This window comes from Microtus oregoni, unplaced genomic scaffold (genome assembly GCF_018167655.1).
Source record: "Microtus oregoni isolate MIOR12 unplaced genomic scaffold, Mior012 000010F_ref0000083, whole genome shotgun sequence".
In the NCBI taxonomy this organism is placed as follows: Eukaryota; Metazoa; Chordata; class Mammalia; order Rodentia; family Cricetidae; genus Microtus; species Microtus oregoni.
In genome coordinates, this window is record NW_024543069.1 from 45,025,980 (window position 1) to 45,046,133 (window position 20,154).

General features: G+C 43.9%; 1 protein-coding gene across 5 annotated transcripts in view; it reads right to left on the bottom strand.

The window, feature by feature from the left end:
* Positions 1 to 20,154, bottom strand: part of Pld1 (phospholipase D1) — a 216,052-nt gene that overhangs the window by 88,985 nt on the left and 106,913 nt on the right. For all 5 annotated transcript variants that reach the window (XM_041658928.1, XM_041658929.1, XM_041658927.1 and 2 more), the window contains 4 exons: positions 18,416 to 18,565; positions 17,395 to 17,478; positions 10,812 to 10,893; positions 1,465 to 1,575 (listed from right to left, as the gene is read on the bottom strand). In XM_041658928.1, the coding sequence (XP_041514862.1) occupies positions 1,465 to 1,575; positions 10,812 to 10,893; positions 17,395 to 17,478; positions 18,416 to 18,565 (427 nt within the window). The remainder of the gene's footprint in view (positions 1 to 1,464; positions 1,576 to 10,811; positions 10,894 to 17,394; positions 17,479 to 18,415; positions 18,566 to 20,154) is intronic.

The window sequence follows — 20,154 nt, forward strand, 5'->3', positions numbered from 1 at the left end:
GTCTAATGAGATTTCAGGGAGCTTCTTCAAACATTTCCCACTAGATATTGTTGATCTCAAAATATACAAACTTTCAAATCCTAAAGGGAATCTCTTTATTGCTGTTAGCAATCAGAGAACTGGGTGGTGACATTATGTCTAAGTGGTTCTGGTGTTTTCCTAATGCAGCATGGAGAGTTGACAGAACTCTTGAGTAAAACAGTGCAGGAAGCATGTTCTGGGCTCAGCTTTCATCTCAAGTTGAAAAATGTAAGATCTACTCACCCCATCAACAGAGAATATAAGGAAATCTTTCAGCTGAACGGAGGAGTCTCAGAAAAAAAATGTTTTTAAAGCATTCAGCACCCTTAGTCATCAAAGAAATACAAATCACACCATTTTAAGATTTCATCTTGGTGGGCAGAATAGCTACCCTCAGGAAAACAACAACAGTAAACGCTGGAGAGAAATGTGGGGAGGGGAGAGAGAAGCTTTAGTTACTGCTGGTGGGGTAATCTGGTACAGCCACCATGGAAATCAGAGTGCAGGTATCTCTAGAAACTATACCTGGAGAGGTGGCACATGCCTTTAATTCAGAACCTGAGAGGCAGGCAGGAGGATCTCTGTAAGTCAAAGGCCAGACTGAGCCATATAGTTACTGGCCAACCAGATTACAAATTCAGATCGTATTTAAAAAAAAAAGAAAAGAAAAGAAAAGAAAGAAAGAAAAAGAGGAGGAGGAGGAGGCGGAGGAAAGGAAGAAGAAAGAAAGGGAAGAAACTAAAATTAAAACTGCCATAGGGCTTAGCTGCTCTTGGGTATATAAAGGACTGTGTTACACCACACAGACTCCTGCACGTCCATGTGTCTTCTGTTCTATTCACAATGGTAAGCAAATGGAGTCGATCTAGGAGCCCATCAACAGACCAATAAAGACTGTGTGGTATGTATACACAATTGAATTCTATTTCATAGTAACAAATGAAATAATGATATTTGCAGAAAGACGACGGGAAAAAGAACTATTAAAGTAATTCAGACCTAGACAGACAAATACCAACTGTTTCCTCTCACATGTAGATCCTAGATCTAAATATTTATATATGTGCCTATCTATGCGATGTGAGTAGGGTCAAGAAACTGGAAAGGGATTATGGGAAGGGAGGAAAAGTCTGAAGGGAACTGGGGGCGGGGGGGAAGAGGGTATGAAAATACGTGTGACATGAAAGCAAAATAAGGGTGCCATGGGAAAGAAGGGGAAGGGGGAGCAGGAGGCAGGGCGAAGGAAATGGGGAGGGAGGAGCAATAGAGACAAGGTATGGACGACATACCCCTCCCTCTGTAAGCTCATTTTGAAAAGCAAAACAAGAAAGTATAATACTGCGTGAATTTCTGAGGATTTGACGCTGTTCGCTCAAAATGAACACGCAGGTCATCTTTACGGGAAAGGCTGCTGTGGGGCAGTAAGCGCTGGGACCAGGATACCTTTATGTTGGGATGCAGCCGCATCAAAGTCCGCTTGCTGTATTCACTGTTGATTCCGAGGGCTAGCTCCACCTCCTTGTATAGCATGATGAAAATCCGAACGCCTTGTTGCTGTCACAAGAAAACAAGAATGAGCACCTGGAGGGCTGTGCCCCTCTTCCCTTCCTTCTTTCCCTGGCTTAGATCTCCTTTAGTCCATGAACTGGGATAGAAGCAGTGAACCAACAGGCAGTGCAAGGCATGGCATGCATGATGTCAAGGCACAAATAGAAAATATAAAACTTAGGTGTGGTGGCAAATACTGGTTACTCCAGCACTGGGGAGGGGGAGTCAGGAGGAACAGAGTTCAAGGCTAGCCTAGGCTACGTATTATCTCACTCAGAAGAAAACCATCCTCCTTCCCTTTGTACAAGTTCATCACACGAGTGTTGGTATTTGGATACTTACAGATCCAGAATGCAGTGGCCAACACCTCTGCTCCTGAAAGTGGCCTTAATGCCTTTCTAGACATCCCAAGCACTACGGCTCAGGAGAACTGCGACCTAAGCTAGTGCCAAATGCACCCCTCATGTCTCAGGGTAGAGATTGATTGTGTAGGGCTTTTTTGCCTTAAAAAAAATAGTTTAAATGAAGAAAACACTCCTAAATACTTAAAGAAGAGTGTGCTAGATCTTACACACAATTAGATTTTTAGCGTCTATGGTGCTAGCAATAGGACTTCACTGTGGCAGTAGCTGTGTAACAAATGAACACGCATCTGCCCCTAGACTGTGGGTCAGAACAAAGATAGGGCTGTTGGGGGCCCTTTCACTGTCAAACTGAATCAGAACGTGCCTGGTGAACCATTGACTTCACCATCTGACCAACAAGAACCTTGTGTTTTCACAACACCGCAACTTCAAATGACATTGAGTTTATGCCTTTAGGCAACGGGGAGCCATGAATCTACAGTTTCCCGGTGCTATTCTGTCAACTCTATATAGTGTGTGGGTTTCCTATAAGACCACATCACTTCACGAGTTAGTTATGCCTGAAATGAGTCTACAATCTTAGAAGGATACTAGATTTACAATCAGGTGTTTGTTACATGTATTAGAAGATAAACCCTTGTTCTGAAAAAAAAGGAAAAGGTCGAAAGTAGATCTGTATGATACATACCCTTCATACACTTGCTTGCACATGAATGCAATTATGTAATTCCATTTCACTTATGAACACCTGGATTTTGGAACTTATTTATTGCTCACTATACTATTCAATTACTATTATAATCAGATATAAAAGATGAAAGTACAGGGCTGACAATTGGTTCAGTAGATAAAGGTGACTACTGCCAAGCCTGGTGACCTGAGTTTGACCCCTAGAACCCATGTGCTAGAAGGAGTTCCTCTATACACATACTACAGTAACACGCAAGCACACACACATTAATACGTGTATATGTTAAAGAATGGTGAGCTGGAGAGAGGGCTCAGCAGTTACAAGCATGTAGTGGTCCTGCCGAGGGTGAGCATTTGGTTCCCAGCACCCACATCAGGCCGCTCAGAGCTGTAGCTCCAGGGGATCCCATGTAGTGGTCCTATCGAGGGTGAGCATTTGGTTCCCAGCACCCACATCAGGCTGCTCAGAGCTGTAGCTCCAGGGGATCCCATGCCTTCTCTGGCCTTTGCAGGCACTATGCGCATGGACGCATGCTTACACAACAAATACATAATTAAAAACTAAAAATAAATATTTTTAAAATGATTATCAGACATATAATTTGAATATATATAATTTGAATAAAAAAATAAGAACATAAAAATGTAAGCAAGAAGGGAATAGGTTGATTTTTGATGACCAGTCAGTCCTCTGTAATAAAACACTAGTTAAGGGCTAGAAAGGAAAATTAAATAATTTTTTCACTTCTATCATTCAGCTATTTATTTTCTATTTAAATATTTTAAAATTTATCACTGAACTATGGTCAATGCTAAATAGAAGTCTTTCGGTGGGGAAGTATAATTCAAAGTTTACAACCCAAAACTGCAACCTAAGTAGTGTATGCATATACCCGGTATCATTCCTTATGGTCCATATTTCAAATGGATGAAATTCTGCTTTCACTCTCTTCCCCATTCCTTTGAGGCTCTTCTCTCCCTGAAACCAGAGCTCAATTTTCAGCTCAGCTGGCAAGTCAGCAAACCCCAGCCGCCCTCGTGTCTCTGCCTCCACAGCGCTGGGGTGACAGGTGCACACTAAGCCCTGCCCAGCATGTTCCCTGTGGACATGGATCGGAACCCAGGTCCTCAAAGCTTTGCAGCAAACCTTCTTAACCACTGTGCCATCTCTTTATGTAAAGGTTACAATAAAGTAACCCACACTAGCTCAGAAATTCTGCCTCTTGAACTTAAAACATTAAATTCATGAGGTGCAGGGTTTGCAAATTAGGTACTTTATCTAAATCCTGCAGTTTCTCACATACCTGAATAGTTGGTGGATTTTTGAGATAAAGATGTTAACTCTAATGGATTTCACTAACACCTTCCAAATGTTATACGTGGTATTTTATTTCATACCATGTCCTTTCTCACTTGAAAAAGGTGAATGGAAAGGAAATAGGGTATAAATTCCAATTTATCTTAAATACCAATGACTAACAAGGAACTAATTATACAAATGCTATTTTTAATGAGGCTTTTCTATATACTTATAAGCATATAAGTATATGCTTATACCTGGAATAAACAGGTAATATGTTGCAGATTCCCCCAAAAAATCAGTAATTTTTTCCCTTTTGCGCAACATATTACCTCACAGCCATAAACTCCATAAATGTCAAAGTTCATACCATATCACAGCATAGCCATAAATGACATAAAAGGCAAAGTGAACACCATATCACAGCATAGCCATAAATGACGTAAACGGCAAAGTGTGCATCATATCACAGCGTAGCCAAAGAAAAGTGTTCCTTTGTGATAAAATCATTTGCTTTGTTGTAACAGTACAGGTTTATAAAACCATGGAAGCTATTTTGGTCAACCAAAAGCCAAATCTACAGAAGACAGAGGCTAAGTTTGTAATTTAAAAAGTTGTACTTTGAAGTAGCCTTTCTATATGCAAACAGGGATTTTGATAATAAATCAGTAAAACAATTCCACTCATAAAAGCTTAAAAGAAAAACATTAACTCAGAATAAACCTAACCAACAAGTCAAAGTCTGCCACGATGAGCATTTAAAACACTAAGGAAATTCATTAAGACAACAAGCTGGAGGGGTAGCTCAGTTGGTAGCATGCTTGCCTGGCACTCAGGAAGCTCTGGGTTCAGTCCCCACACTACATAAACCAGGTTTGGTGGTGCATGGAGCTGGAGGGGCTTTGGAAACACAAAAGACACATGAGGACGATGATCAAGACCCAGTTTCGTAGTTAGCTTCTTCTCTGATTATTCAAAGAAGCATGGCCCAAGTATTTCCAAAGCACAGCCAAGTTTGTCTGTTGCCCGACATTATGTTATACAAACACACCCCAGAGAAACAATTCATTGTTTGCCAAGAACTTCTCTTGGGGTGCAAGACTGTAGGAAAATAGAAAACAAATGAAGACAAAATCCCTGTGTGCTGGTGTTCAACTGTAATTCCAGCACTTGAGAAGATGGGGCAAGAGGCTCAGAGTTAGATGTTAGCCTGGGCTATATGAGACCCCATCTGCAAAACATGAGGGCAGAAAGCGGACCTGTCACACGGCTTGGGGATAAAGGCTTTTGCCTCTGAGCCAGATACCTGAATTTGAACCCACAACTCCCTCAAGATGTCCTCTGACTTCTACACACGTATGCACACACAAATACACTTCCAAGGAGTAATCACATTCTCACTAGTTAAAGATAAGGAGCAGTAGGTGACCGCAACATAAATATCTATGTATTTTTAAACAGTTTTGCTTAAAATCTGGTCCTGGAAGTTAAAGATACGCTCTCCCTTCCCTGGCAAGCCATTCCAGCCTCCTACTTAGGGTCCAACTGGTATTCTGGGTAGAGGGGTATTTCTCTGTCTCTCTTCTCTAGTGTGGACATCTTCCTCTTTGATGGCTGACTATATCTCCAGCAGTTGGTGTCTTGTGAAAAAAGGAAAAAAATATCTAAACTTGATGACAAATTCACTGTGAAAAGCAAAACCCTTTGACAGCTGGCAGCTCACTTCTCCGGAAAATTTCCAGTCTCATATTTCTAAGACTGACGCACCCACAACTGTGGCAAGGGGTTCTGGTGACCATAGCGGGAGGCAACTTATCTCCTCAGTTCCCGGTCCTTTCTGCGGAACTGTGGCAACCGAGGCAGGAGGATGCCTGAGCGATGAACAACCTGCTGACAAGACGGGCTGGCACTGTGGCAACCACATATTATGAGAGCCAGGAAAGATGAGATTATCAGCTCAGTTGTTACCAGAAAAACAAAACACAGCTCTTGTGAGCAATGTTGACCTACACATCCACTCTGAAGCAGAGAAATTTGCAGATTCTTCTTATTAAATATTAAAAAATAATCTGTGCAGGCAGAAGAGAAATGCTTCATTTTAATCAACCTTACAGACCTCTGGGACAGAGTAATACAAAAATAAATATTTTGTTACACTCCATTCTTTTCAAGCCTAAAAAAACAAACAAACAAAAAAAGTTTTAGCCGGGTGGTGGTGGCACATGCCTTTAATCCCAGCACTCGGGAGGCCGGGAGGCAGAGACAGACAGATCTCTGTAAGTTCGAGGCCAGCCTGGTCTACAAGAGCTAGTTCCAGGACAGGCTCCAAAGCCACAGAGAAACCCTGTCTCGAAAAAAAAAAAATCTGTTCAAACCTAGCATGTGGCTTTCAGAAGCTCAATTATATATGAGAAGCAATGTTCATGTGCATACGATGTATCAGATTGGAATGATCCAAATGTAAAAATTTTATGAGAAAAGTACAAATTCAGTGCAGTGAGATGAAGGAGACCACTCCACTAAATGTGCCAAGAAGCACTAAAACCCTCCATAGCACAACCGTTTCTCAGGAACGAGAAACAAATCATTACCCACAATTTAAAGATGACAAGCTGCAGAAAGCACCTGACCTGGGAACACTACAGTCATCAAGCTGTGATGTTCATTCGCTGGGGAGTTCATCAGAGACCTCAGCAGCGTTGGTGCATCAAAAGCTACAAGCCAGGCCAGTGATGTAAAGGCCAGGGACCCTGAAGGTGGCAGACAAACACTGCTAGGTAACAGGCAGCAAGAGGTGGAAGGCCAGGTCTGCAGGCCTCCCTCTTGAGCCCGGATCAACATTTGCTACCTTTTTTGGGCTATGCAGATGTCTAAAGACCCCTGGCACTCTGGGCATCTCAAATGAACCTCTCTAGGCTTGGGGATGTAACTCGTGGAGCTGCATCCAAGAGCCTGGGCTTGATAGCAGTTCAGAATGGAAGGAAAGAATTTAGGAGGGGAAACAGAAAGAGGAGAGAAGGAAGGAAGTCAAAGGAAGAGAGGGAGGGTAAAAAAGGGAAGTTGAGGGCATGGGAGAGAGGAAAAGAAGGAAGGAGAGGGAGGGAGGGAGGGAGGGAGGGAGGGAAGGAGGGAGAGACACAGACTTCAGCTTTCTGAATACAAGTTCCCGCTCCTCTCTCTACCACATTCCAGTCCCACCTTGTTGACACACCCTTCTCCCCTGAGCATCCTAACTTTCGTCAGAAAGTCCACGTCACCAGCTTGGCTCTCGGTCCCACAGCCTAGTTGCAGCCACGTCCCAGCAGGAGCCCAGCCGCACCTGCCACCGTACTCTAGCAGAATGTCCCTCTTTCCTCAGGGTTTATTGCACCTGTGGAATTTGCCCATCCTAAGTTCCCCCAAAGCCCTCGGGGTGTGAGGTGCTCTGGCTGCGCTCCCTGTACTCCCTGAATTTGACATGCTTATGGATTTCCTCCTCGGTTTATTAGCATTTGTTAAGTGCACATTATGACCTTCATACCAGTATGATGTACTCTGATCCCAGCCTGCTCCCCTCCCGCTATTCCCCTCCTTTGCCTCCGAGCCCTCCTTCTAATGCCATGTATGATTTCTACTGTTTTTGCTTTGTTATTGTTAAACACATGTGCACACACACCTAGAGATGCGCACATACAACCTGTTGAGTCCATTTAGTGCCATTTGTATGTATATGTGTCTAGGGTTGACCATTTGGTATTGAATAATCAACGGGGTTCCTTTTCTAGAGGAAACCAATTCTTTCATCAGCAGTGGCTAACTGCCCATAGTTCTTGCTACCCTCGGCTAGTGAGTAGACCTAGAGGAGACTGGGTGACTGCCACTCTCCTAAATCAGCACAATGGCTAGCTGCATTCTAAACATTTTACCCTTATATACTCAGACGAGTGCTATTCTTACCCCGCATCAAGGATGCTTCTTTCTGTAGCAGATGGATGCTGTTACAGAAGCCCAAAACAGGCTAAAATACAAAGGGCCACTGCGTGTGGCTACCAGCACCGTGGCTGCAATGAAACCCTACAGATGAGGCTCACGAAAAGTCACGGAAGAAGGGGCGGAAACATTTTAAGAGGCAGAGGTGTCTGCTGAGACTGCCTTCTCTACCGGAGAGAAAGGCGGCTCACGTGTGGATCACAGGGAAGCTGCCCACGTGTGGATCACAGGGACACACATACATATGGACCACAGGTAAGCTGTACACATGTGAATCACGGGGAAGCTGCACACATGTGGATCACAGGGAAGCTGCACACATGTGGATCACAGGGAAGCTGCACACATGTGGATCACAGGGAAGCTGCACACATGTGGATCACAGGGAAGCTGCACACATGTGAATCACAGGGAAGCTGCACACATGTGAATCACGGGGAAGCTGCATACATGTGGATCACAGGGAAGCTGCACACATGTGAATCACGGGGAAGCTGCACACATGTGGATCACAGGGAAGCTGCACACATGTGGATCACGGGGAAGCTGCACACATGTGGATCACAGGGACACACATACATGTGGATCACAGGTAAGCTGCACACATGTGAATCACGGGGAAGCCGCACACATGTGGATCACAGGGAAGCTGCACACATGTGGATCACGGGGAAGCTGCACACATGTGAATCACGGGGAAGCTGCACACATGTGGATCACAGGGAAGCTGCACACATGTGGATCACGGGGAAGCTGCACACATGTGGATCACAGGGAAGCTGCACACATGTGGATCACAGGGAAGCCGCACATGTGAGGATCTTTACGCTGTCCCGCCTTATGTATAACAGAGTTTATTCATCATACACTCCCTTAGGATCTGTCTCGCTCCTAAACATGGGAAGCATTCAAAAAGCTCATGTTGACTGAAACATAAAAAATACAAATTCTCACTGTGCGGGAGGGTCTCCCAGTGTGGGTAAAGGTTGCTGGCCAAGCCTGGAAAAGTTTGCTGACATGGAATCCTAAGGAGAATTGAGAGAGGGGCTGCTTTCAGAAAAGGAAAACAGAACGGGTTCCGGATTCTTTAACAGGTAGGAAATTGGTTGGTAAGGCTAGGTGTGAGCCTAGGACACGAGCCTTCAGTAAGAGTTAGCTGGGATGGGCTGGAAAGACATCACAGATAGACTGAGCTATTTAAGGAATAAGTGACTAGAACTTCTCAGGCTCAGCGTGTCCCGTTTTGTGAATGGAATGGATTACATTATCCATTGAGGCCATGCCGGATGGATAGAAAAAAACCTTCTTCCCTTAGGATGAGCAATGAGGTCTGGGTATTGATGGAAACTCTCTGGGAGGTATGGGGAAAGGACAAAGAGGAGGTGGAAGACTGTGTGGAGACCTCCTGGAGAAGATACACTGTTCCCAGTAATGCGGAATCCGAACAGCTGCTCGAACATGCTTCCCTAGAGAGAAAAACTAAGACAGGTTCAAACCAGAGGAACACGGTTAGCATTCCCTACTTAGAAGATTAATAAGTCCAGGTTTACTCTAAATTAGTCACATAAACAGACTTCATTGACAACATACATGTAGCTACACTGTTTCAACTATTTACTTATTTATAACAAAAGGACATATCAGTATTTACCCAGACTCTATGGGTTAGCTTCAATGGAACCTGTTTTCAGACTAGAACCAAACCCCATAGTCTTTAATATCCTCCCCCCATGATATGTGTGCATGGGGGGGTTGTTTGGTGCATATGCCAACATACATGTGTGTAGAGGCCAGGAAAAGACATAAATGTCCCATTTCTATCATTCCCCATCTTATTCCTCTGAAACAGGATTGCTCATTGAACCCAGAGCCAGAGTCAACAAAGCCAGCAATGCTTTGATATATATCTCACACAGTTCTGGGGTTCTAAGTGCACTGAGTATACGTGGTATACTGTGGTATACTGGAGATTCAAACTCAAGTCCACACTGGGCAGCAAACGCTCTCTCTCACCTACTGAGCCATCTTCCCATCCCATATGCTTTTCTCTAAAATGAACTGGCAAACAGGAAGTCTCCCCACATGTGTGCATGTGTTGTGTGTGTGTGTGAGTTGGTTTGCAAGCTCTAAAGCGGCTGTTCTCAAGCCGTGTGTTGAACAACCCTTTCACTGGGGTGGCCTAAGACCATTGGAAAAGAGTTACAGCTATGAAGTAACAACAAAAATAATTTTATGGTTTGGGGGGTCACCACATCAGGAACTGTATTAAAGGGTCGCAGCATTTGGAAGGCTGGGAACCACTGCTCTAAAGTAAAAAGTTATAAGTATATTTTTTAAAAAAAAAATATTTTGAGACACTTTCAAAAAGCCCAGGCTGACCTTGACATTGCCATACTGCCTAGGCTGGCCTTGAACTCCTAATCTTTCTTCTACCTCCTAAGGGCTGTCATTAAAGGTGTGTGTCACCACAGTTGGTTTTCTATGCTCCTTCAAATAAAACCCAGCCAGTGTCTCATACAGGCTAAGCAAGTTCTCCAGCTGTGACCCAGCTCCATGCCTATGTGAAGGATTTTAAAAACATTTGTGTGCACTGGGGCAGTACTCACTGCACTCCAGCTGTGACCCAGCTCCATGCCTATGTGAAGGATTTTAAAAACATTTGTGTGCACTGGGGCAGTACTCACTGCACTCCAGCTGTGACCCAGCTCCACGCTTACATGAAGGATTTTAGAAACATTTGTGTGCACTGGGGCAGTACTCACTGCACTCCAGCTGTGACCCAGCTCCACGATTACATGAAGGATTTTAGAAACATTTGTGTGCACTGGGGCAGTACTCACTGCACTCCAGCTGTGACCCAGCTCCACGATTACATGAAGGATTTTAGAAACATTTGTGTTCACTGGGGCAGTACTCACCGCTTTCCGCCTGAGGATGCAGTCCAGCCTCCAGCGGTTGCCCTCCACCACTGGGCGTTTCAGGAAGATTTCCGGGCTTAACCTGAAGTCACAAAAACAAAAGGAAAGGGATTGAAACAAAAGAGAAATTTCTCTGTGTCACAGACCAGACCTAGACACACGCCGCTAAGTCTACCGTGTCAGATCTCTTCCCCAAGGCTATGAGAAACTCATGGAAGAAATTATGTCCAACCAAAAATAATTCAAGATCCGTACCCCTAATCTCAACATTTGGGAGGTGAAGACAGCAGGATCACAAGTTCAAAGCCACACAGATATACTTGCAAGCAAAACACCTATGCACATAAAATAAAGAGAAATATATTTTTAATAATTGAAGTGCTTACTAAGAAATTTATCAAAATGTACATATAGGACCCTAACAAAGGTTGGTGAGATGGCTCAGTGAGTAACAACCTGACAGCCTGAGCTCGATCCCAAGGACCCATGTGGTAGAAGAGTAGCGACTCCTGCAAGTTGTCCTCTGTCCTCAACATGGGTGCTGGGGCACATGCCTGCACACGCATAACACACGCATAACACGCATAACACGCAATTTTATGAAGAGCTCTATGTGGATCGGTACAAAACAATACTAAAAATTTAAATGAACTATGCAATGCTTGTTAACCGAGGCCCAGTGAAAGACAGAAAAGGAATCTGAAGTACATGTAATCGATTTATTGGTGATTTGGTCTGGAAGGAAAACCTCGAAATGGGATTAGCAGAGAGAAGTCTAATTCCAGCTTAACAAGAAAGAACAGGATGCAATGCAGAGGCCAGAGCAGCAGCAGGGAAGCCACAGGCACGGAAGAATCCAGTTAGAGTAGAACTGAGCCCAAGACGGTGACCTAAGTCCACAATGGCTACTTCCGTTGGCCCTGTTTCAGGATCACATGTTAGGGTTGGGTGAGTCAAAACTCCCATTTCAAGCGAGTGTACTAATAAGGGAAGTTGTGAGGAATTAGAAAACAGTTGGGCGACCGTGGAGAGGGGAGAGCTCCGGAAAGCGGTCCCATGAAGCTGTTTATAGTCTCCTGGCTCCTTCACAAGCTGCCCCCTCGGGGATTTGACCACAGCAAAATTCATCTAAGGAGTTTGAGGCTGAACCAATAGGTTGCGGCCATGTCCCAGATCGACCACCAGGTGGCGCACACTATATAGCTCAGGCAACAGCAGAGCTAAGGCACCGGAACTAAAACGGGCTTTAAAACCCCACGAAAAGAGAGACTTCTACTTTGGAAAGCTAAGGAACATTGAATTGATTTGCCAGGAGAATGAGGGGGGAAATGACCCTGTACTGCAGAGGATTGTAGATATTCTTTATGCCACAGATGAAGGCTTTGTGATACCTGATGAAGGGGGCTCACAAGAGGAACAAGAAGAGTATTAAGCAGCCTGGACCAGCAGAACAACATCCGAATTCTTCACTCCAAATCATGTGCTTAACTGTTAAATACACCCTTTTGTTATTCTTAGAGAAAAAAAAAACCCACTCCTAGAGGATGGAGAGATAGCCTGGCTATTAAGGGGACTTGTCGCTCTTGCCTAGGACCCAGGTTCAAGTCCCAGCACTCACAGATAATTCACAGCCACCTGTAATTCCAGTTCCAGGAAATCTGACCCCCTTTTCTGCCTCAGCACAGGGTGCATATACACGCATGCCAGTAAACACTTATACATACAAAATTGAAACAAATCTACAAAGAATTGTTAAGCACCCCAAATGCTGCTCAGAACTAACATTCTGCCTAATCTAAATGAGGCCATTGCCAGCTAAAGAAAACACTCTATTAAAAAATAAATAAATAAAAGCCAGGCAGTAGTGTCACACGCCTTTAATACTAACATACTAGAAGCAGAGATGGGAGAATCTCTGTGAGTTTGAGGCTAGACAGAGTGAGTTCCAGGATAGCCAGGGCTACAAAGAAATCCTGACTCAAAAAAAAAAAAAAAAAAAAAAAAAAAAAAAAAAAAAAAAAACAAAAAAAAAAAACAGAAAAAAATACAAAATCAAAAATAAAAAAAATATTGTCCACAGATTTAAGTAAAATTAAAAGTCTTACATCATCATGTTAATTTTTCTACAATAAAATTTTTAAAAAATACTGGGCACACAGCAACAAAAAAATCAATTTGCATGAAATAAATACCAACAATAGGTATCATGGATGCTGAGATTGTTACTATTTACTTTACATGTATTTAAAAACTCCCCCTCTCCCCTCCCCACTCCGTCCCTCTCGCGCGCGCACAATGCACATTTGGAGATCAGAGGACAATCTGCACAAGTCAGTTTTCTCCTTTAACCCTGTAAGTTCCAGTACTGAATCTTGTCATCAGGAATGGTGGTGGCAAGTGCCTTTACCCACTGAGTCATCTCCCTGGCCTGATTATCTAGTTTAATCCCTTAGCAGATATAAAAATACAACTATGTTTAAGGATGAACGGGAAGAGAGAAACTCTCAGAGAAACAGATGATATCCAGAATCAGAAAATTCTAAGACAAAAAGACAATCACCAAAAAATAGGAGAAAAAATATTACCAGACTTCACTCCATAAGCTCAATACCAGAACAAAGGTTATGAAGGTAGCTAAATAGAAATCAGTTTCTACTGATGGGGGCTGGGGAGGAAGCTGGTGGGTACAGTGATGACCACCAAGCCTGATGACCTCTCATGTGGTGAGAAGAGAGGACTGATGCTTGCATGTTGTCCTCTGACCTCTACATGTGGTGGTGTGGTACATGCATGTACACACACAAACCTACACGTGCACACAAAATAAATAATAAATCTAAATTTAGAGAAAAAGAAATTATCCAATATAACTTCCAAGAGAGAAAATATTTAAAAATATGAAGCTAGCCTTGGAGACTGTAGGAAGGACTGTCTGCATTTTGGAACCTCTAGAAGAGGAAATTTGTTTGTTTGTTTTTGTTGCTTTTTGAAAAAGAGTTTCTCCATAGCTTCGGAGTCTGTCCTGGAACTTGCTCCATAGATCAGAATGGCTTTGAACTCACAGAGATTTACCTGTCTTGCCTCCCAAGTGCTGGGATTAAAGGCATGTGCCACCACTGCCTGGCAGAAGAGGAAATTTTTTTATCTGAAGAAACAATGACAAGATCATCTCAAATTTGTCTAGAGACAGAAGACTATAAATTCATGAAACTCAGAGTACCAAACACGATAAACTCCCAAATCATAACCCAACTGCTGGAAACCAAACAGTTGGAAAAGTTTGAAAGCACTAAAGAGAAAAATAGTTTATTGCTGAAATTTCCTCTCCAGAATGCTGGAGGCCAGAATGAAACATGCTGTTTAACTAGAACACACAAGATCCTGGATAATCAGACCAGATGGTGGTGGCGCACATCTTTAATCCCAGCACTCACGAGGCAGAGGCAGGCAGATCTCTATGAATTCAAGGCCAGGCTGGTCTACAAGAGTTAGTTCCAGGACAGGCTCCAAAACCACAGAGAATCCCTGTCAAAAAAAAAAAAAAGCAATTAAAAAACAAAAAGCAAAAACAATTTTTTAAAAAAAAAAGAAAAGAAAAGAAATCCTTGATAATTAAGATAGTCGAATCCAGAAGGAATTCTCCAGAGCCAATGGGGGGGGGGGGGCTCTAAAATAGGAAACAAGAACCCAAAAAGTACATGAGAATATGCTCATTGTTTAAAGGAATCACTGATAATAAATAAACAAACAAACAGTAAAACCACAAGACACTTTGCATGCACTCCGGGATAATGGCCCCTGAGGAGTCTCTTCACCACAGAGGAAGTTACTGTAGGGCTTCACTTTAAAATGCCTGCTGTAGTAAGATGCGTGCCAGGGCTGTGGCCAGAACAAACAGGACCTAATTCCCTCTCCTTCGGAAAGTAGAGCAGAAATCACATAGGTTCCAGCTCCAGCTTCTAGGTTTGACTTCGGTGGTCTGTCCCCATCTTTGTGCCACTCTCATGGACCAACACCCACGTCTATTTCTCTCCCTGTCTCCTAGTTCCTAGTTTAAATGGAAGTCTGAATTTTACCATCCGGAACCTCCAAAAGAGATGCTTCTTTCTTGCAGGAAAATATGGCATCATCGGAAAAGCTCCTTTCTCTCGCTCATGTCCTGGCTGAAGTTTTAGGGGTATTTTGATGGATATAGTGCGACACTGAGCTTTGGACGTACTTTCCTGAGTTCTGAGAAAGTATTCAGTATTTGGCAATGACTACAGACTACCTGGTTGTCATGAAGGGGATCTGCTATTGACAGCTAACTGGTAAAACCCACAGGTACTGCAGACGGCCATCTATGACAAAGAATCATCTCTCTCAGAACGTCACTAGCACCAAACTGGAAAGAGGACCCAGAGCTACAGATTTCCATAGCACTGAAGGGAACCAGAAAATGGCTTCCCACATCCATCGCTCTCCCCCGCCTCCTAGTCTAGGATTGGAAGAATCCCTATGGAAGTGTCTAGAAATAAAAGTGGGAATATAGAAATGTAGGTACCAGAAATTAGGATGTAGAAGTTAGAATGCAGAAAGAAAGACACGCAGTTGTAAACCTAAATGAACTACCAGCAGCCTCCTCAGCAGTTCAAGGGCCAATCATTCGCAGTAAGTTATTTCTCAGCTGCTTAAGGAGCTGTTATCAGCAGTGGGTTAGTTCATCTTACAACTGGCTGCTGTTTACCAGACCAAAGCATCCCTCTGCAAACTAAGAGTCAGTGCTAAGATAACACCATGGCCATTCTGATTAACAATGGAGATAGCTGAGTTAACCTTCAGAGGATGGGGTGGACGTGACTTTCCCGTTATGCATTTCCCCTGCTACGAGAAACTGGCGGCCTTAGGTGTGGAGCTTGGGTAAACACAATTAGGGAGAACCAGGAAAAAACAATGGATTAAATACAAGCCTAGTTTAACTGAGAAACTCTGTTAATGAAAATTGTAAAGAAAGGCAATATGTATCTGAGTTTTATGTCGAGATTGTAAAAATTCCTTTGTTCATGTTTAAGGTGTCTTATTTCTTGCTATAAAAAGGGAGAGTTCAGAAACTGACTTGCACCACAGTTTCAGCCCAAACTCCAGCTGTGGTCTCAGCTAGCTGACAAGCTTTTGTGCCCTGCGGTGTTTTGTTTTTTTTTCTTTTTTCTGGAATCAAGTTTACTAGACTTCGGTGGTCTGTCCCCATCTTTGCGCCACCCTCGTGGACCTGACACCCACGTCTATTTCTCTCCCTGTCTCCTAGTCTAGCATTAGAAGGAAACACACCAGGAAGGGATTTTTAAGCTTCGTCCATGAGTAATGTCTGAAAGAAGTAAGAAAGAGCTGAAAGCAAAATTTCAGAGCCAGGCATGGTTCAAGTCAGAAATCCCCAGCACGTGGGATGCTGAGACAGGACGACTGCTGGGAATTAAACGCCAGCCTGGGCCATACAGTGAATCCCAGTCTACCCATGTTACAAAGCAAGACCATATCTCTCAAAGAGTAGAGTGCATTTAGAAAGTCACTTCCGTTTCTACAAGGACAGCGTATTCCTGGCCATTTCATCTCCAAATCAGCCAATGTTGGAATCTGTGATGGGCTTCAACATTCTAAGATGATGGTAGCTGGAACTGAAGTTAGACTACAAATACCAAACTAACACCAACTCCACAGGTGGCATTTCCCGAGAACTCATGAACTTTAGATAGGAGATTTCCAGTGACTTTGGTAAAGCGAGCACCGTGATGCCTGTGGGGGTCTTCACAACAGGCGAGACAGTTAAAATCTGATGGGAGGCCAGAAGAGCTGACCAGACCCAGTCCTTCCAACAGTAACAGCAAGAGCAACTATTTCAGTGTCAAAACAAAAGTTCAGGATTTGCTTCCTGGACCGAGTGGAGGACATGGTAAGAGACGGATGGACAGATGGCTAGAGAGGATGGGCCTTCCCGTCTGGACAGCCACTCTTCCACAGTAGCATACCAACACAAATATTTGCATGTCTGCTTCCAAGACTATTCACGATAAATACTTTAATAAGATATTTATGATAGTTAACATTGGTTGTCCACTTAAGAGAGTCTGGAATCACATTGGAAACGCAGCTTTGGGCAGGGCCATGAGGGAGTTTTGACACTGGGTTAACTGAAGTGGGTAGACTTGCCCTAAATACAGGAGAGCATCATCTATGGGCTGGCATTCCAGAGTGGATCAAAAGGAGAATGTGAGTAGAACACAGGCGTTCACCTCTTCTGCTTCATGACCATGTATACCAAATGACAGCCCTCATGGGCTACCACCAGGTCCACCCACCACAGCATGATGGACGGACCCTCAAACTGTGAGCCAGACAAACCTTTCCTCCTCTATGCTGTCTCTGTCATGGCATTTAGACAAGAGACCAATAGAGCATTTGGAAGTCTTTCTCTGGAGTCTTCTGTTTAGTTGATTGAGACTTGGCCAAGCCATCATGACTACTCTTGACTTCCACAGTGTGGGATCCTCCAATAGCTCATTTCTAAACAGAGATGCCTCCAGACAGCACTCTCCTGGAAAATACTAACCACCAATCCGTGATGAAAATCTCCTCCGTTGCCTCTTCCATTGCATTTGCGATATCTTCAAAGTAACCTTTGGCATTCACATACCTGGAAGAAAAAGGATTTGTTCATTGGTTTCTTTTGATGTTTGTTTTTTTTTTTAATTTTATAAAACAGGACAAAAAAGAAAAACACAGACTAGGCCAAGGCAAAGTACAGAGGGCTCTACCTGGTCTACATCACCACTGTTTTCCTTTGAGTAACTGGAAACAAGATGGAAAGCTGATCGTGTCCCATCTATCACACAGGAAAGGCAGTCAGGAGACAGACCTAAGCAATCTTTATTTAGAAGGCAGCCTGTCAATCACTCTCATGGGGCCTCCTTATTACACAGGTTTCTCATCTGAGCCTACAAACAGACCAGCTCATATCCATGGGGGAAAACAATAAATGATTTAAATAAAGCCCCATTTTACCTTTAAGAGATATATGAAGTTACACTTTGCTTTTCTTTTTAGGACTGGGTCTTGGGTATCTAGTTCCGGCCTCTTGCTCATTATGAAGTTAAACATGACCTTAAGCTAATGATCCGCTTGCTTCCCCTTCCCAGTTGTTGGGGATTATAAACTGTGCCATCATGCCTGGCTTTATGGAGTAGCAGGAAGTCATGCATGCTAAGTAAACACAGTAACTGTGCTATGTACCCGGTCCTGAACCTGATCTTAAAAACCAGAGTTCTACCTAGGCACAGTGATGCAGGCTTGCAGTCACAGCCTGTGGGAGATGAGGCAGGTGGATCAGTAGTTCAAGGCCCTCCTGGGCTTCACAAGACCCTCTCTCACAAAACAAATCAAACATCAAAATCTAAAGGCCTGTAAGCTCACCATTAAAGATGGTCAAAAAACGAAATTGAAGCTGAGCTGCGATCATATCTTTAAATATGATCCATCAGTTGAGCAAACCACTGCTTTAGTTTCGAGGCTGATTCCAGGTAAATTTAAACCATCATAACACTAGACGAACACCTGTGAGCAAAACACCTCACCATTTAGCTAAAGTGTTATCGTGGACAGCGGCGTAGGAACCAAAGCGGTGGTCTCTGAGGAAGTCCGTGCCATGCTTCTGAATGAAGTCTTCTATGGCTCCTCCCCACCACCGAGCGTGCCGGTAGCTGTTACACTTCAAAATCAGTGTCCTTTAAAGAAAAGCAAACGTGGGCATTGGAGGTTTACTCTGAGTTCTAGCTCTTAAAACAAATTTAAAGATGAAGCACGCCGCAGCAAACAGGAATCGACATTTCTAGGTAATGAACGTTTGGAAAAGCAAGCATTTAAAACACCTCGGTAGAGTTCCTCACAGTGCTCACTGGGTCAGAACTTCCTGGTCAGGCTCCCTGCTCACTCAAGCGCGCAGGCACAGGGGAAGGGGTTTGATGTAGACACTGAACCGTGCTGGGAGAAGAAGAGGGTTGTGGAGCAGGTACAGAGTGAGGTAACCCTTCTGTCAGAGCTGCTGGTCCCTTTGCACTGGCCACCCCGATTTCTGCTGTCCTTAGGGGAGATCTCCTTTCCTTCTTGGAAGCCAGCAAAGCTATGCAAAGTAGCATCCCCCACTCCCCTAGTCCTAGTGGGCTGGGGCAAGGGCACAGAAGTCAGCCCCACCCCATGAGAGTAGATCTGAGAACACAGCAGTGTGGGAAAAGACTCCCTTCCTCCCACTGAGTGCGCTATGAGGGTGTTGAGCAGCCATTTTGTGGTAGAAGGGGACCCCTCTGAGGACAAGGCACGTTCCAAAGCTAAGGAAACCTAGAAAATGTGTCTTAATGATATAGGTTAGCTTGAAAATTAATCACTCCTCGTGGCTAATTAATTTGCTCTGGAATAAGTCCATTTGCATCTATCACTTGAGCAAATTACTTTAACCTGCTACAGAATTAAAAATATTGGGACTAAATTCTGGGGGATTACAAAAAAAGAATGTTTATGCCAAGTGTCAGAACAAATGGCTATTACCAAGAGTGAAAACAGTTACTGGAATTGAAGTTCGAAGGACAAGGCGCTGGCACTAGCTGTCCTGTGCCCCGTGCCGATAGAAATGGAACTGAGTGGGAAGTAGAGCTTCGTTTCTGTTTGAATGCTTGGGGGCAGGGTATGCGGCAGTTCTCATGGAGAGCAAGGGAGGGGCCATATGCACAGATTCTGTAATTATTTATAACGATCGAGGGCGCCCAAACCATTCCTCTCAATATAACACAGATGGATGTTGGCCTTTGAAAGCTTTTGTCCAGCAGAAGGCTGGCGGGTGTGGGGATAGGGAGGTGAGAGGGGCTGGGGTGGGAAAGAAGCCTCCCCAACAGGCATAGCAATGGAGTCATGAGGAGCAAGAGGGCTCAGAAGTTGCCTTGATGTCCTGAGAAGATGGTTGTGTGGAAGAGATGAGTATCATTAGAGGCCTAGTGGTGGGGGAGGGAAACTATTCCAAGCATAGAAATGGAATGAGAGATGGCTAGATAGCTCAGCAGACAAGAGCAGGGCAGGGCAAGCCTGATGACCTTAATCCCACCACTGGGACCCATGTGAAGAGAGAACCAGCTTCACAAAGTTTCCCTGTGGCTTCCACATGTATGAAGTGGCGGTCATGCACCCTCATTCACACATGTATATACTAATAATCATCATCATCATCATCTTTAACAAGGGCGAACAGTAAGGTGGTTCCATGGGTAGACATACATGCCACCAAGTTTGATGAAGGGAGTTTGATCCACCAGAGCCACGCAGTGGA